This window comes from Podarcis erhardii (assembly GCF_964252035.2).
Source record: "Podarcis erhardii genome assembly, chromosome: 7".
Taxonomy (NCBI): domain Eukaryota; kingdom Metazoa; phylum Chordata; class Lepidosauria; order Squamata; family Lacertidae; genus Podarcis; species Podarcis erhardii.
In genome coordinates this window covers 18952599-18971357 of record NC_138511.1, presented here as the reverse complement: position 1 = coordinate 18971357, position 18759 = coordinate 18952599, and the positions used below count along the sequence as shown (strand labels likewise).

Genomic DNA, 18759 nt, shown 5'->3' with positions numbered 1-18759 from the left:
TTTTATTTAAAATGCATCTCTGGTTTATTTGTGGGGCCTGCCTGGTGTTTTTACATGAGTAGAATGTGTGCTTTTATTTAAAATGCATCTCTGGGTTATTTGTGGGGCATAGGAATTCGTTCATTTCCCCCCCCCCCAAAAAAAAATATAGTCCTGCCCCTCACAAGGTCTGAGGGATGGTGGACCAACCCACGGCTGAAAAAGGTTGCTGACCCCTGTCCTAAACCTCTGTAGCCTTGTGGGATATCTTCAGGAGAAGTGGAGTCCCTAAGATGGTTGGATGGTGCCTTGTATGCCTCCTTCTGGCAACTCCTGCAGCCAAGCTGGTGCCCGGCGTATTACTTTGCTTTCCTTTGGACTACATCATCGAGGCTGATGATGTCAAGTGTCTTGACTTCTTGGCAGCTCAGGAGCTCCATACACTCTACCCAGGCTTACACCCCAGAGAGGTCACTTTGGTGCTACTAATGCAGCGGTTTGACTTCACCCCCCACTCCATTGTCTCTCGAGATGCCAGCAACAACACATATACAGATAGTCCTACTCGAAGTAGACCCATTGAGGTGAATGGACATGGCTAACTACTAAAGTCCATTAATTTCAGCAGCTCTCCCTGGAGTAGGACTTATTTCAACAACATTTTGCAGGCCAGTATTCCCCACTTCTAGTACACAGCCAGTGAGGTGGAGTGGTTATAGTGTCGAACTGGGAGCTGGGAGAGACCAGGGTTCAAATCTCCACTGCTCCATGGGGCTCACTGGGCGACTTTAGGCCAGTCATGAACCCTCAGCCTAAGTATCTTGCAGGGTTTTTGTGAGGATGAAATGGAAAGGTGCGGGGGAGACCCAGGCAAGCCGCCTGGAGCTTCTGGGAGGATAGGTGGGATATAAATGCAATATATAGGTAAGAAATATTATGTCCACCTCCAGGTAGTTTCATTAAAAAAATTCGACATCATTTGTAGTTTATGGAAGATGTGCAGACTCTGGTTTGACAAGCCTACAAGGGAAGAGCTTCAGCAACACCTGGAAGGCCAAAATCTCCTCACCTGGATGAGTTAGATGGACCAATGGTCTGACTCAGTGGAAGGCGTCTTCCTGTGCTCCCGAACCAGTTCAGACCACCCCCTCTTCTCATCCAAACAACTCACCTCTATCTGAATGAATATCATCCCCATAATGAAGTGCAGGAACCAGTGCACAAAGCCCCCGAGCATGAAGGCTATGGAGCGGGATGGCTGGAGGAACAGCTCCAGTATGATCACGTTGGGTATGGGACCTGGACGGGGAAGAAAGGATTCAGGGCTGTTTTTCATGGACTTGCTCATTCATCCATAGCGATTCGAAAGGAACTGGTGCAGTTAAGAGCTCTCACGTGCCTAGTTCAAACCTTGGCTGGATCTACACTGACCTTTTAAACATTATTAGAACGATATATAGTTCTAAAACGTCACAGGGGATACTGGTAAATTAAAAACGTCGTTTCCTTTTAACAATGCAGCTTTCCTATTGCCGGGTCCTGGTTGCTCTGCAGCGTCCTCAGGTATCACATTTTAATAACACGTTATTCACGTTACAAGGAAAACATAATGTGTCCATTACGTTATGAAAATCATTCCTTAACCCTTCCTTAAGGTTATAAACCATGAGTGTAGATCACTGGGTGGGAAATAGTAGCAAAGTTCCCTGGAAAACTCCCACCGTAGTTTGCTAAGTATGGTAGCTCACTGAGGGCGTAGTTCCCAGGATCCTTTTTGCAGGGGAGCCATTGCCATTATTATTATTATTATTATTATTTCTGATTGGGTTGTCCCAGCCACTCAGGGCAGCTCTCAACAAAATATTAAAAAGAGAACAAAACATCAACCATTAAAAACTTCCCTAAACAGGGCTGCCTTCAGATGTCTTCTAAAAATCAAATACCGTATATACTCGAGTATAAGCCGACCCAAATATACTGGTAAGCCAAGGCACCTAATTTTAGCACAAAAAACTGGGAAAACTTATTGACTCGAGTATAAGCTGGTTCACCACACCACAAACCTGGTGGTGGTGGCAGCTCCTGCAGCTAATCAGAAGCCGTGGAAGTCCCATTGGACATTAGGCTTCCAAAAGAATGTTCAAAAACCGGAACACTCACGGTTTTCGATTGTCGGGAGCCAAAACGTACGAGTTCCGGGGTGTTCGAGAACCAAGGTACGACTCTACTGTACAGTGGAATCTCTGGTTATGAACTTAATTCGTTCCGGAGGTCTGTTCTTAACCTGAAACGGTTCTTAACCTGAGGTACTACTTTAGCTAATGGGGCCTCCTGCTGCCGCTGCACCGCCACCATGCGATTTATGTTCTCATCCTGAGGTAAAGTTCTTAACCTAAGGTACCACTTACAGGTTAGCAGAGTCTGTAACCCAAAGTGTTTGTAAGCCGAGGTGTTTGTAACCCGAGGTTCCACTATATTAGGTTATGATCTGGTTAACTACAATAACAATTTTCTTTATCTTTTTCTCTTCTGTAATAGATAGAATTACGGTGGTATTATTATTATTATTATTAGTTTTGTTTTCTACATGGGTACCATTTTTTCTTCTTTTTATGTCTAATCTTACTCTGTGCACTTGTAATTATGTACTCTTTGTTTTTCAATAAATATATTTTTTAAAAAAACACTTAAAGAGAAATAAAACAAGCTGCCCACTCTGTTTGCCTCTTTGAAGGAACTCTGTAGGTCACCTGAGTCCTTACCTGGCCCAAGGATGTGCCCAAAGATCAAGATGAGGAAAAAGACTGAAGTGACGTATGTCATCCATGGCATGGTTTCCTGTGGGAGAAAGTTGAGCGTTCTTCAGACATGTATGAATGAGAGTGCCTGGCACGCCTTAAATTAAAGCAGGAGGGAGGAGCACTTCTCAGATTGAGGGCCTTCCGAACCACAAATCAGTGGCGGGAGGGACAGAGGCAAAAGTGGGTGGACAAGGGGTTATAGAGCTGGACGGGTCCTCCCCAGTTCATCTAGTCCAACCCCTTGCAATGCAGGAATCACAATTAAAGAAGCCTTGACTGGTGGCCATCCAACATTTAAAAGCCTCCTGAGAAGGAGAGCCCATTGGAATCTCTCTTTCCCAGTAGGCTGGTTTCGCTCACATTCACACACGTCTCTCTAAACTCCATCAAGACAAGCAAGAGGCGCGATCAGGGTTCAAGGACACGTTCCGGACAGGCAAAAAACCCTCCTGGTTAAAGCACAGCCAGGGAGCGGTGTGGCCTGGTGAGAGGGTGTGTGTCCTAGCGAACGTTCTGAGGGCCAGGCAAAGAGAGCCAGAGGGCCACATTTGTGCCCTCTCCCCCCCCCCCTCAGCCTGAGGGACCCCACCCCTGGATTAAGATACAGGCAACTCGGCATTTATGTGTGGGTTATGTTCCAAGGCACTTGCAGCAGAACATCAAGGGCTGGGAATGCATTGGGAATGCAAGAGCCAGATACATTTTTGCAGGAAAGACCTGCCAACAACATTCCTTCCCGCTCTTCCACCTGACAGCAAATCTGAGTGGATTTTCAGCTGCCTTATCCTGAAGGAGACCAATGCTCCATCTGGCTCAGTTTGGTCCACACCAGGTTTTTGCCAAACTTGGGTCTCCAGCTCTTTTTGGACTCCAACTCCGGTCATCCCTAGCTAGCAGGACCAGTGGTCAAGGGATGATGGGAACTGTAGACCAAAAATAGCTGGAGATCCAGTTTTGGGAAACCCTGGTCTACACTGACCAGCAGTGGTTCTTCAGGGTTTCAGATGCTGCGGTGGACTGAACCTGGGACCTTCTGCATGCCAAGCAGGTGCTCTGTGATGGAGCTCCAGCCCTTCCCTTGCTGGGTGACACTCACTAAATCACACCAGGTTTTGAGCAGCAAACCTGAAGTTCGAGGGTCATGGTTAATAGAATGCAGAGGATGCTGCATATCGCAAATCCAGTGAGGAGGAGGATCCTTCGCCCCACTAAATCCACTGTATAAACCTAGAGGGTATAAGAACAGAGAAGAAAGAGAGAGTTTGCGTACAGAAATGAGAAAGAGAATAAAATGAGGCCACCAGGAATCAACAGAGCTAACGTCCATATACAGGGCTGCCTTCGGATGGCTCAGGGGTCCCATAACTCCATATACCCTCCAATGTGGGCGACCCTGTGGTCTAAACCACTGAGCCTCTTGGGCTTGTTGATCAGAAGGTTGGTGGTTCGAATCTGTGCGATGGGGTGAGCTCCTGTTGCTCTGTCCCAGTTTCTGCCAACCTAGCAATTTGAAAGCACTCCGCTGCAAGTAGATAAATAGGTAGTGCTGTGACGGGAAGGTAAACGGCGTTTCCGTGTGCTCTGGTTTGCGTCACGGTGTCCCGTTGTGCCAGAAGCAGTTTAGTCATGCTGGCCACATGACCCGGAAAGCTGTCTGGGGACAAACACCGGCTCCCTGGGCCTGAAAAGCGAGATGAGCTCCACACCCCATAGTCACCTTTGATGGAGCTTAACTGTCCAGGGGTCCTTTACCTTTACTTTAGCCTCCAATATTTCTCTGGTGAAAATAGGGACATCCTAAGGAAAACCAGGACAGCTTCTGTAAATCCAGGACTGTCCCTGGAAAATAGGGACATTTGGAGCATCTGCACATGTCCTATAAGGGTTCCCCCAGGGATTCTTTGAAGTGACAACAGCGCAATTTTAACACCATTTGAAACAAATTGGAACTTTTGAGGAAGAGAGAGAGAGAGAGAGAGGCTTACCACGATCATCAGCGAGATTGCGATGAAAATACTTGCCAACACAGTGATATACCGGGCTTCCTGCTTCTTGACCCTCAAAGTTGCATAGATTCTCTCTGAGTAATAGAACACCTGGAAGCAAACCACAACTATGGAATGCCCTCCAACTGGAGGAAGGGATGGCAGAAGATTGGACAAAATCATGGCTTTCAATGGCTGCTTGCCATGATGGCTACCAGGTGCTGCGGACCACAAGAAAAGAGAGGGCTCTTCGGCATGGGACCTGCTTGCGGGTTTCCCAGAGGGATCTGGTTGGCCGCTGTGAGAACAGGATGCTAGACTGGGTGGGCCATTGGCCTGATCCAGTAGGCTCTTCTCATGTTCTGATGCTCTTAACTCCCAGACTGCCAGCATTTTGTGGGACCGAGTGAAATGCATCCTGGGATATATATATACGGTATTTGTATTCTGCAACATGTCATTAACCCATGTGTCTGCAAACTCCAGAGCAGTTGTAGAACCTGTGGCCCTCCAGATGTTGCTAGACTACAGCTCCCATCAGCCCCAGCCAGCATGGCCCAAGAATCAGGGAGGATTGTGGGAGCTGTAGTCAAAATCCCACCAGCACTTGTGGTTAGGGATAGCTGAATCTGTCCATTTTGGTTTCTCCCAGTTTCTCATTTTTCCAAGTTGGAGTTCCATTTCTACACATTTATTCTTCACCAGCATGCTTTTTTATTTTTTGCTAAGTCCTAAAAATTCATCAGCATTTTAGTGCATTTTTCTCCCAATTAAACATATTTTTGGATACAGTTTCCCCTAATATGCACATACCTGCAAGGCAATTTAATATAATACATATTTTTGTGTTATTTTCACCAATAGATGCACCTTAATGCACACTTTAATCTTACTGCATGCACTTTTGGAGATGTTAGTTAGTAAGACAGAGAACTGCATTGCAAAATTCAAAGGAGTGCAGATTTTGATGGAGGGCTGTCATTTGGTTCTGATATTGCTTTGGAAAGTATGAATCAGGCAAGTCTGCAATGAAATGAAGGCCAAATCAAATTTATCCTCCATCTGTAGCTGAGAGGTGGACAAAAACTTCTCTCTACTTTTTGCACACCTTGCATAATTTTATGCAACTCTGTTGAGCCACCTATCCCTCGCCTTTTCTCCGAGCCAAAGCAGACACTCATACAGTGACACAGCAGGGAACCTCTTTTTTCTGGGTGATGTTCTCAGCTTCCAGGAGCCTTTAGTCCAGGGATGGGGAAACTTTGACCCTCAGGATGTTGCTCAGCTGCAACTCCCATCAGCCCCTGCAATCCTGGCCAATAGCTAGGGATTTTGGGAGCTGTAGTTCAGCAACCACTGGGAGTCCACAGGTGCCTTAGACCTGGACTAGAGTCTTCTGGGAGCTGGGATCACCACGCAGAAAAGGAGGCTCCCTGCTGCATCTCTGCATGAGTGGTCGTTCAGATGAATATTAATACTCGCTCAGCCTTCTAGCCCAACTGGGAAGCTGCCTCTCTTACCGCATTGACACCTGTGAGCTGTTGGCCACTCATGAGGATGACCACGGAGATGATTTGCCAACGCATGTTTTGGTTGCACAGCAGCTTCATCCCGTTCATCTCCTTCTCCACCCTTACTGAGACGTTCTCCTGGTGGAGCTCCTCGAGCTCACTCTCCACATCATCATGGCATCTCAGCCTCTGCAAGACTGGAGGGGAGCAGGGAAAGGATTTATGCTGAGCCACCAGGGCAGGAAGAGATGAAGAAACAACATTGCGGGGAAATAGTGGTAGAGCTTTGTATGTCCCAGGTTCAATCCCTGCATCTCTAGGTAGGAATTGGGGGGGGGCGACCCCTGCCTTACACCTTGGAGAGCTGCTGCCAGTCAGTGTGGACAATGCCTCCTCTTACTGAGCCAGATGGGCCAATGGTCAGAATATATAAGGCAGCTTCCTCTGTTCCTATGTGTTGCCACCCTGCCCTGCTGCTCCAGCTGCCCCTGCCTGCTCTGCCACCTCCATGTACCCTGCCACCTCCGCCACCGACAGAGAAGCGCCACCGCCACCAACGCTGATTTCAAGCAAGATTGCACTTACGGGGGGCGGAGAGCTCTCGCCCCAAATCGTGTGAGATCTTGCGCACTCCACAAGATCTTGTGTGATTTCAGACGAGCTCTTGCCCCAAGTGGACACGATTTTGCCTGAAATCAGTGCCAACAGCAGAGACGGAAGGGCAGGCAGGGTGCCCATAGGGGTGCTACCTGGTAGGGCTTCTGATCCCTGAGGCAATGGCCTCACCCTGCCCAATGGCTGGGCCAGCTCTGGCCACAGCTTTGCATGCAAAAGGTTAAAGTTTCAGTCCCCGGCATCTCTTGGTGGGACTGGGAGAAGCTTCCTATCTTCCTCGCCCCTCTTGTGTCTCCTGGGTACGTCTGAGGATGCTCCCAGTGCTGCATATGGGAGAGCGGGAGCTGCCAGCCTTTGCCCAGAGACTCCCACAGGCCTCTATGTAGGGTCCCCATGCCGTAATGTTCCTGTGCACTCAAGGCGATTGTACCTTGCCTAGCTTTCACCTCATCATTCCTCTGAATCAGGAGAAACCTTGGGCTTTCGGGGAAGCTGGGCAAGACGATGACTTGAAACACCGCCAGGATTCCAGTGAAGCACAGCAATAGCGGCCAACCTGTACAAGAAGATGCAGTTACAACTAGGGGTGAGAGAAGGCATCCTTTTCCTTTCCGCCCTCTTTCCAACTCAAGCTGCACTGTTTCCTTTCCTCTGCAGTTTGCCTTCTGCCAAAAACAATATTTTCCCTCTCACTGTCCACTGTGTGGGAATTATGTAACCCACGGCATTTGTGCAATTACGGTAATGATGGAAATTATGTTGCCAGTACGCTGTTACATTTTGTTCGTAGTAGCGTAACTCGGTGCAAATTGCAGAATGGACTGGGCAGAGAAGGAATGGTGGAGACCGCCTCCCCAGCCTGACCCTTCCAGAGAAGAGGAAGAGAGTTTAGATTTACAGCAGGGGTTTGAGGCAGATGAGGGGGAAAGTTGGGAAATAATGGGAGAGAAGGAGGATGAGGAGGAAGCAGCAGCAGATGGGGCGACAGCTGACAGACACAGAGACCTACCCTCTCCCAGAACCCGGCGAGCCTTGAAAGTAGGAGAGCAAAGAGCTCAAAGACAGAGGGCACATAGCAGCACCCGCAGAAGTGACGAATGAGGAAGTGAGAGAGACGGGGGTGGAGATTCACTCGGGACAACGCCATTATCCAAGAGGCTGGGTTCTACAGCCTCTCTCTGTAAATACTGAATAAAAATAGGACGGTAAAAAACATTCCCTTGTCTTTGTACATTCCTGGACAACCAGCAGCTTGACATGGATGGACCATAATCCATGATGTATCATTTGCAAATAGAAAGCCACCGCAACAATGATTAAGTTTGCCAGATTGATTGATTTCCACTCCAGTCGTGGGATGGATAAGCAAACATCACTGATGTTTTATTGTGCTTAAATACTTTGTTGGGAGCCGCCCAGAGTGGCTGGGGCAACCCAGTCGGATGGGTGGCATATAAATAATAAAATTATCATCATCAGGGGCGCCAATTATGGGGGGCTCTGGATGCCACCACAGGGCCCCCCCCCACAACTTCTGAGGTCTTGCAAGGCCTCAGACAGCATCTCCAAGGCCTCAGAGATGCTTTCTGAGAACTTCTGAGACCTTGGAACCCAACTTCCAGTGGCAACAGAAACTGGGGGGCTTTCTGAGGTGTTGCGAGGTCTTGGAACCTGACTTCTGGTACCACCACAAATCACGTTCTGAGGCCAGGGGGTGGGCGTGACATCATGACATCACATTACAACCTGACATCATGACTTCACACACACTGGGCACCCATAATCTGGGGCCCAAGTTGGCTCCCCTGATCCTCATCATCATCACCACATAAACATAAACATAAGATTATAAGAAGACCTCTGCTGGATCAGGCCAATGGCTCATCTAGTCTAGCATCCCCATCTCACAGTGGCCAACCAGATTCCTGTGGGAAACCCACAAGCAGAATTCGACCCCTCTTCCCTCCTGTGGCTTCCAGCAACAGGTATTTGGAACTGTGGAGGCCGAGCATCGCCATCCTGGCCAGCAGCACCCACAAGTCCTGCTTCCTTTTCCTCCGTTTCTGCTGAAACTCTCCAACATCCCTTGCGATGATCTGCCAAGGTTACCTTTCTCAGTCCCGAGAAGCTCTTGAAGACTAAGGATTTGTGAGACCATGACGCCAATGGTGACAAAGATCATGGGGACTGTCATAATGGACCCCCTCATGTTTCTAGGGGATATCTCTCCAAGGTATAGTGGGACGATGCAGGAGAACATGCCTGGTTAGATGGTAGACAAAGGGACGATTAACAGCATGGATATACACTGTATTTTTCGCTCAATAAGGCGCACCGGACCATAAGGCGCACCTAGTTTTTAGGGGGGGGAATCAAGGTGCAGCCTGTCCACTTCTCCCAGAGCTTCTGGGGCTGTCAGGGGAAACCCAGGTCCCCCCCCAGCCCGAAAGAGCAAAGAAGCCAAGACAGCGTTTTTAGCCATTTTTAGCTAAAGTTTTTAGCCACGCGCAACCTCTCCAGCCGGCAGAAGCCAAGACAGCAAGCAGGGTGGATCCTGCTCACTGTCTTGGCTTCCTTTTTAGCCGCGGGGCTGGGGCGGGGGAAGCCTGAGCTTCCCCTGACCCCAGCCCCCAGAACAGGTCCAGGAGCGGCGGCAAGGTTGTGCGCAGCCTTGCCTCCGCTCCTGGAGCTTGCGGGGCTGGTGGGGGAAGCCCGGGTCCCGGGTATGATGTAACAGGCATTTAAATTGCTACTTTGCGGGGGGGGGTGTGTGGAGGAAATAGAGATTGCAATAATCAGTAAATATTTGATGGCAGGGGCAAGGAATCTTTGGGCTGGGGACCAAATGCAGCACCCCAAGACTCTCTATCTGGCCTTCAGGACTCTCCCCAAGATGCACGCCTCCCCCCAGGGCACACCCTTCACCATCCTAGCTTTAAACCCTCCTCCAGTGCTTCCTGCCTGGCTGGAATTGCACCCTGATAATGCCCCTTGCATTATTTAAGTGACTTTGGTAAAACCACTAAGCCCAGGGCCCTCTCTCACCTGAGCACATTCCCGTGACCAAGCGTGAAAATATGGTGTATTCATAGGCATGTATCACAGCAGAACATCCCATGAAGCCAGCAGAGAATATGGACATAATGTTATTTATTACCAAGGCCCCTTTCCTGAAAAGACAGGGCAAAGGGGTAGGAGAGGTAGAGGGAGCCAATACCTGTACAGTAGTATCAAACAAGCAGGAGAGGAGCTGTTGAATTGCAGTAAGGTCTTTGGGTGAGCAATTTGGTCTATTTTCAATAGTTATGGGAAGGACAAGGAGCTATGCAAGGCAGGAGAGCTCCTGGAAACCCCCAACTACTGTAAACCCCATTCAACCCCCTCCTTTGACGTCTGAGACTTCAGCTGCCAACTTCACATGGACTAGCAACTTGCTTTTGCATCTCCCCCCTCAATTTTTTTTTTTATTGATTTTCCAAATTTATAAACAAACAAACAAACATAAATCCTAACTGTAATAATTCCACTTTTGTTAACATTATTAAGTGACTTCCTCGACTCCCCCTGGCTGAGTTTCAATGTGTACTGTATCATTGTAACGGTTTTCCAAAACTAATTTCTTATAAAATTTACTTAGTCAAGTAACATCTTTCTTTCTTTTCATATTAACTTTAAACATATTATTCTATAACATCACATATTTAAATCCTAAGCCAATCTGATACTTGCAAGTATTTCTATTTAAGTTGCTTTTGCATCTTGGCTAGGGATGGGCAAATCTGTTTATTTCCATTTCCTATTTTTTCAGCTCTCCACATTTTCACATCTGTTTGCATTCCCCCACCCCAAATGTCCCCTAATAAACACCTCCTACCCCACTACACAGGGACGGGGAATCTCCAGCCCACAGGCCAGACTTGACCTATGAGGCTGTTTCCCTCAAGCCACACCCACTTGTCCTTGCTTGACCTCATATGTAACATCAGGTGTGGGGCAGATAGAGGCATAGCTGCCAAGGCACTTGGAGGAGCCTTAAAGTGGCATTGGCAAGGGAAATCAGACATTGGTTCTACCACCCGTCAGCTTGGATAAAATGGAAGCCTTGGGCACTTCAGAGCACCACCATGGGCTCCTGTGTGATGCTTTGAAGTCTTGACATTGGGACTTCAAAGCACCCAATCACCTAATGCCATTGTGACATTTGGCGACTGACAGGCAAGCAGCTCCAAGGCCAGAACCAGAGAAGCATCTGGCCTGCAAAGCCTAAAAGGACCCACCCCTGTGCCATAGCCCCATAAACATATTCCCTCTTTACCTGCCATATCTGTCCACCATGAAGCTGACCAGAAGGGACCCAATCAGGCCTCCAAGGGAATAGATTGCAATGGTGAAAGTGTAGAGGAAATCAATATAGTCTTCTTCATCTACGTCGGCCTTCTTCCTCTGTTGATACGTGCCATTGTAAAAGTTTGCTATGAGCTAGGAAAGGGAGGAATAGATAAGAATGGTTGCACTGGGGGAGCAGAGCCCTTTAATGGACTTGATTTGCCCACAAATAAAGTTCTGGTATGCGCGCAACTCTTTCGTGCAATAGTGTCAGGGACCGTGCTGAGGAGGAATGGTGGGAGCCTGAAACTTCCCAGCAGGAGGACAGTATAGATTTGGAACAGGTTGTGCAGCTTCCCGCCGAAGAATTGATGCTTTTGAATTATGGTGCTGGAGGAGACTCTTGAGAGTCCCATGGACTGCGAGAAGATCAAACCTATCCATTCTTAAGGAAGTCAGCCCTGAGTGTTCACTGGAAGGACAGATCATGAAGCTGAGGCTCCAATACTTTGGCCTCCTCATGAGAAGAAAAGACTCCCTGGAAAAGACCCTGATGTTGGGAAAGATGGAGAGCACAAGGAGAAGGGGGCGACAGAGGATGAGATGGTTGGATAGTGTTCTTGAAGCTACCAGCATGAGTTTGACCAAACTGCGGGAGGCAGTGGAAGACAGGAGTGCCTGGCGTGCTCTGGTCCATGGGGTCACGAAGAGTCGGACATGACTAAACGACTAAACAACAAAGTGCAGCTTCCCAAACCACCTCTCCTGCTTCCTCCTGCTGTGAAGCATAATCTCATGGGACACGGGACACATGGTGTGGGCATTTTGGGTGCTGCCCATTCGCCTGGAGGATTTTCGTTGGCTGGGTTTTAAATCTGAGGGCAAATTGGCACTGTAGCAGAAATGCGGAAGATAGAATTGCTACTGACGAGGTGTAGGTGGGCATGCACAATTGACCCTTCCTATCACCCTAAGCAGCAGCGTTTCTGATGCTGACTCCTGCTGACTTGATTGCGGAGAGAAGTCTGGAATCAGAGGCAGAAGCTGAAATCAGCAAGTGGGAAGGGAGAGGCCAAGAGCCAGGTTGGTGAAGAGTTGGTGTGTCTCTCCCTCCTGCTACGACAAGCTCCCCTCCCTGCTTGTCTCCCAGAACCAGAAGAGGGCTGAAACGGGTGGAGCAGTGGCAGGTTGCGTGCAGGAGTCGTCTCTGATTGCTTGGGGAAAGCCCTGGAGAGGATGGTACTTGGAGAGGCAGGGATTTGATGGGATAAGGCCTAACAGAGATCAGCTGCTGTGCTCACTAGGCCTGACACTCAGCCAATGCTGTGCAAATTGTGTTTTTGCTAATAAAGAGTTTGCTGCTGGCTCGTTCTTTGACAGGGAGCTAAAAAGCTCCTGTTTCATGCTGTTTCAGATGACACGGGGTCCCTGCTGCAGAAATAGTAACATATCTTTGACCCTCTGCAATCCCAGACCACTACATGACTGATCTTACCGTAGATGGATGGCTGGCCACCCAGAGGTTGTAACCATATTGTAGAGATGATCCAGAGGAAGTAAGCAATGTAACCAGCAGAAGCTGCCTTGTCAGCGCCTATGGGAAGGAGCAGAAGCAGACACTGAGGCCTTTGAGTGAAAAGGGCAAAGCATTAATACATCCTTTTAAATTGATGGTTTATTTAATACATGTAGAACTTCAGAAAAAGAAACTTAAACACATAGTAAAAGAGAGGTCTGATGCTGTCCTGGTTTGGTCTAGCAGAGAAATCCAAAAAGCAAGGATCCGGGCCAGACATTTCAGCAGCACAAACATCTCTAAGTGGCAAAGGCCAGACTTTTAGAAGACATCTGAAGGCAGCCCTGTTTAGGGAAGCTTTTAATGTTTGATGTATTACAGTATTTTAATATTTTTTTTGGGAAGCCGCCCAGAGTGGCTGGGGAGGCCCAGCCAGATGGGCAGGGTATAAATAATAAATTATTATTATTATTATTATTATTATTATTATTATTATTATTATTATTATTTGGGTTCTTCCTGCAAGGAAACATTTCCATAAACTAAGGAATTCACATACAAATGAAGGAATGAAAAGTCGACATCATTGTTTCCCTTGCTTCCCAACTGCTAGTACCCCAACAGAAATTTAAAGACAAAGAATATATGTCAGCATAAACATACTTTCACAAAATGCACACCTTGGGATAAACAGGAAGCATCATACAATCATGGGTGTCTTCATTTGTAAATAAAATAAAGGCGTGCTATATTGCAAAAACACTGGTTTCTTGCAGTATGTTTTCCTGTTCTTTTCTTTTGTTTGCATGCAAAAAAAAATATTCCCTTTCTTGTTCTAATTTACAGACATTAATAAGTACTTTAAGCAAACTAATAATTAGAATTAATTAAAGAATATAGGACTAGATGTGTCATTGGCTTGATTCAGGAGGCTCTTATGTTCTTACATTTTTTCCATTAATTTCTGGTGTTTCTGGTGGATTAGAGCAGTGTTTCCCAACCTTGGGTCTCCAGCTGCTGTTGGACTACAATTCCCATCATCCCTGACCATTGGTCTTGCTAGCAAGGGATGATGGGAGTTGTAGTCCAAAAACAGCTGCAGACCCAAGGTTGGGAAACACTGGATTAGAGGATCCATGGGCAGTTTGTACCCAGTAGTACCTTTAAATCTTTAAACCACCAATTACCAGTGCTTTCCCCCTAGAAAAATAGGTGCCGGTACTCAACATGAAGTTGTTAAAAAGTGTGGCACTTACTGTAACAACAACAACAAAAAGAGGTGCCTTGAGTATCCCCTGAAAAAAAGGCACTGTCTATTATAATATTCCAGAAAGCATTATTAAATGCTGACATTGCAAGCTTTTATGAACACTCTGCTTGAAGGTTGTAAAAGGACTTCTTATAAATAAATGTCACCAGGTTCCAACACAGGTGCCCTATGATATTTATGCATGGTGTAGAGAAAGTGTACAGGGAAAAGAATACGGGGGGCTCCTCACTTGTGCAGCTCTGGAAAATAATTAAGTAATTTAATTCATACCAGGAAATGGAGTGAGAGAGCTGGAAAGTCATAAGGAGACCCTCCCCAGAGCCCAAAGGGAGAAGAGACTGGAGATGTAGCAGGGCTTTGTTTAGGCTGCTCGGCCTCCCCACCCAACAGCTGATGCATGTGGCGGCCCAGCAGCAGCTGCTTCTCCACACATCCTCCAGCATCCAGCCAGCCCCAGAGCCATAGCTGTCAACTTACAGATTTGAAAATAAGGGACCAGCAGCCTCGAAAATAAGGGATCAGCAGCCCAAATAAGGGATTTTCCAAGCACAGGTATGTTCAACTTCTGAGCCCCTCCAAGCCAAAGGCAGAAAGCCCAGCCAGCAGCCAAACGAAGCCTCAAGCGGTGGTTCCCACAGCGCAGCAACCCGGCAAAGGGGATGCAGCAAGGAAAACCACCGTCACCTCTCCGCTGGGAAGCGCTGAGCAAAGGCGAGTCCCCAGGCAACGTAGCCGATTTGATCGGCACAAGGCATGCAAGCTCCACCCCCCAGTCGTTCTTAGACTCCTTATTGGGTGAGCAATGCAGCCAAGCAACACAGTTGGAGCCTCCCTCTTCCCTGGCCAGCAGGGAGGGAGGGAGAGGAGGTGCTTCCTTTGAAACCCGGGAAATTTAAGGGCATCATCAATAAGGGACAGCAGCAGGACACAGCACTGGGATAAGGGGGTTTCCTGCCAAATAAGGGACGGTTGACAGCTATGCCGTTAGGGAGTTGTATGTGCATGCCATTTCCCTCCCTTCCTTTCCCACATGGCTCCGGACACTGGAAGCCCATGCTACACCACTGCTGTGCCTGCTGATCATTAGATGAACTCCCATTGAAGAATTGGTGCCTGAATTTTATTTCCCCATGCCCTTCCCTCCCTGTCCTTTTTCCTTGCATGTTGTGAATTTATATTGTAAGCCTGCAGGCAGGGATTGTTTTGTTATAATCAACTGCACCTAAGCCACTCTGGGAGTCCTGTTGGCTAAAGGGACAGCAGCGGGACACGGGGCTGGGATAAGGAAGTTTCCCGCCAAATAAGGGACGGTTGACAGCTATGCCCAGAGCTCCAATTCCAATTGTGGATATATTGTGGTAGAGTATATTTTTTAAAATTTGGATTGGATAGAGAGTGTCTGAGAGGGCATTAAGGGGTGTATGGAGAGTGCTCCCCACTTACGTGATTTTCAGTTATGTGCATGGGGCACCGGTATGCAACCGCTGCAAAAGTGGGGAGTTGCTTATATATGCATCTGATCTGAGATGCATGTACAGTCGCATCTCAGAAGTCGAACGGAATCCGTTCCGGAAGGCCATTCAACTTCTGAAATGTTCGGAAACCAAAGTGCGGCTTCTTTCTTTCTTTCTTTCTTTCTTTCTTTCTTTCTTTCTTTCTTTCTTTCTTTAGATTTTCTTGATTTACAGAAGTATTTGTAATGTCTCTCGTACTTTTTCCATGTAACATTTTTACAAATCAGTTTCATTTGTTGAGACATTAGGAAGAAAAGAGGTGGGCGGGAGAAGGGGTGGGGGGACATAGTGCGGCTTCTTATTGGTTGCACAAAGCTCCTGGAGCCAATCAGAAGCCGCGGAAGCCCCATCAGACATTCGGCTTCCAAAAGAATATTCGAAAACTGGAACACTCACTTCCAGTTTTCAATCGTTCGGGAGCCAGAACATTCAACTCCCAAGGTGTTCAGGAGCCGAGGTATGACTGTATTTGAAAAATGTCCTGCTGGTCTCAGTGAAAGAGACCCAGAAGCATTTTGTTCTCTTACACCCTGCTCTGCTACTTTATTTCCTCAACTATTCTCCTTTGTTTCTAACAAGTTTAAGCAATAATATTGTATGAGGCAAGCACCCTCGCTATATTATTTTAGATAGCAGCCTGACCCAGATAAAAGGATTTACCGTATTTTTCGCTCTATAACATGCACCCGACCATAACACGCACATAGTTTTTAGAGGAGGAAAACAAGAAAAAAAATATTCTAAACGAAACAGTGGATGTATGATTTTTGTGGTTCATGCTGTGGCCACAGACATGTGATCTGACGGTGAGTTTGAGGTAGCCCAATGCAAAAATCCCACTCAGCGGCTCTTCTCCCGCTTTGCTGTTTCAAAGCGAGCCACAGAGGAGGGAAGGAATGGGAACCATGGATCCTCTGCTCACGACTGCAGCAGATCCCCCCGCCATCCGTAGGCATTCGCTCCATAACACGCACAGACATTTCCCCTTACTTTCTAGGAGGAAAAAGTGAGTGTTATGGTGCAAAAAATACGGTCGTTATCCATATTTGGTTTGAAACATTTTGCTCATTTTAACTGCATTTTACTAGGTAACCCATTTAGCCTCTAAAAAGAGTTTTCACATTAACATTCCCGCTGCCCCCCCCCCAATAAATAAAATAAATACATTTGATGGGATTTCCTGCCAGACCTGTTTGCATTCTGGAAACAAACAGACATCAGTTTGTTTAACAAAACCTCGCTGGGTGAACAAACCCTCTGAACTTACCCATTTGCGGGATCCTACGGACTTTCTTCTCCTTGTTGAAATGCTTGCCGTGGATTTTCGATGCTGAGTATCAGATGACTGGCTTACCTGGGGAAAAGGGAAAAGTTATCGACTGCTGCAAATTACGGTACTTTAGAACATAGCATTAGCCTTCTGTTGCCTTCTTGGTAGTTGTGCCCGACCTGTGGAACGACCTCCTGTCAGATGTCAAGGAAATAAACAACTACCAAACTTTTAGAAGACATCTGAAGGCAGCCCTTTTCAGTGAAGTTTTTAATGTATGATGTCATATTGTGTTTTAAGTTGTTGGAAGCCACCCCAAGTGGTGGTTGGGTAGCATATATACAAACAAACAAACAAACAAACAAATGTTGTTGTTGCCATTATTTAATATATTATAAGGTAAAATATTATAAGGTATAAATATATTATATCCTGCCTTTCTCCCAAGTAGGGATTCAAAGCAGCTTACAACATTTTAAAAGTTCAGTTATAAGGTACAGAGTAAGAAATACACACTGGTTAAAATAAATTAAAGGAATCCGATCGGTGGCAGCCAAAAAGCAGATAAATAAGAAGAGTTCTTACCACGTAATTTATTCAGTATTCAGAGAGAGAGAGAGAGGAAGGAATGCAGTCTCTATTAAATAATGGCATCGCTCCGAGTAAAGTCCAACCCCCTCCGTTATCCCTGCAACGGCTGAACTGAGCTTTCTGCCTCTGGGTTTTCTGTTCTACTACTCTCAGTGCCTGCCTTGTCCTGGAAGAGGAGGGCTCAGGAAGCCTTTCCAAAGACACTGAGTCTGTCAGCTGTCTCTCCCCCAGCACTTCTTCATCCTGTTGTTCTTCTCCCAATATTTCCCTTCTGCAGCCTCTGAACTATGGCCTTCTGCAAACCACTGTTCTAAATCTATACTTTCCTCCTGTTCTCGGGAAGGTTCAGGAGAAGGGAGGTCGGCCCCTACCATTCCTCCTCAGTCCAGTCCCTAACAATACCTGGACACCATCAAGGCCAAAAAACCACTGATAGCCTTATCCCCCATCAATTTGCCACCGGAGTATAAAGCATCCAAGTTGGTGGCCATTGTACAGCTTGTGACATTGAATTCCGGAGTTTAACAATGGCTACTAACCACAATGGCTATGTTCTATCTCCTCTGTTGGAGGCAGTATGCCTGGGAGTGCCTGGGAACCACAGTAGGGTGAGTTGCTGCTGCACTCAGGTCCTGCTTATGGGGTTCCCATTGGGGCAACTGGTTGGCTATGGCAAGAACAGGATGCTGGACTAGATGGGCCTTTGACCCAACCCAGCGGACTCTTCTTATGGGATGTCACTTACAGTACATCCTTCCCTGTCCTCCCTGTTGAGTTTGTGTGCAGAGATAACCTTGTCCCACTGAATATCTCATTGGTGTACATCTCCCATCATACCTTATCCTCGGTCAGGCTGGCAGTCGAGGGTTCGAGTCCAACATTTGGAACGTCCAAGTGGTTCTCCAGTTCTAGGTTGTTGGCAGTCATCCTTCCTTCTTAGGCTGGGTAGGGGACGGAGAGGCAAAGGACATGCAGACTAGCCCAAGCTTCCGGAACTGGTGAATCGCGGAACAGGCAGCCAGGCTCTATTTCCCATTGAAACAAGTCATTCGGAAGGTTCACGGCGTTGCAAGAGCCAATCAGGGGATGGTGGCTGGAACATTCCAGGGGAAGCTGTTGACAGTTGGAAGGCCCAATAAAGGGATGCCCATGTCGGAGCGTATCAGATCTGAATGATTTGCAACCTGAGTAATACAGCTGGTGTAGCATAGCTGCTCAGAGGTTGGCTGCAGAATATTAACAGGATTATGTATCCTCTCTGCAAGAAACCAGGCTAAGGGACCATCAGCAAATCCTGATTTAAAACCACCTTTAACACAAGCACACTAAATGGCCTTAGGAAAGCCACACACTCTCAGTTTAGCACCTCCTCCCCTCCAAA

General features: G+C 47.3%; 1 protein-coding gene across 3 annotated transcripts in view; it reads right to left on the bottom strand.

Annotated features, from left to right (window-relative positions):
- The window catches only part of LOC309346805 (solute carrier family 2, facilitated glucose transporter member 5-like), a 20368-nt gene extending 1609 nt beyond the window's left edge, over positions 1 to 18759 (bottom strand). The window contains exons 1-12 of one of the 3 annotated variants that reach the window (XM_081871011.1): positions 18216 to 18759; positions 16785 to 16871; positions 12713 to 12811; positions 11207 to 11370; positions 9937 to 10061; positions 9001 to 9153; positions 7322 to 7447; positions 6286 to 6473; positions 4766 to 4876; positions 3906 to 4007; positions 2742 to 2817; positions 1151 to 1278 (exon numbers count right to left, since the gene is read on the bottom strand). In XM_081871011.1, the coding sequence (XP_081727137.1) occupies positions 1151 to 1278; positions 2742 to 2817; positions 3906 to 4007; positions 4766 to 4876; positions 6286 to 6473; positions 7322 to 7447; positions 9001 to 9153; positions 9937 to 10061; positions 11207 to 11370; positions 12713 to 12811; positions 16785 to 16871; positions 18216 to 18305 (1449 nt within the window). In that variant the 5' untranslated portion in view covers positions 18306 to 18759. The remainder of the gene's footprint in view (positions 1 to 1150; positions 1279 to 2741; positions 2818 to 3905; positions 4008 to 4765; positions 4877 to 6285; positions 6474 to 7321; positions 7448 to 9000; positions 9154 to 9936; positions 10062 to 11206; positions 11371 to 12712; positions 12812 to 16784; positions 16872 to 18215) is intronic. The other 2 variants (XM_081871010.1, XM_081871012.1) reach the window with 2 other exon arrangements.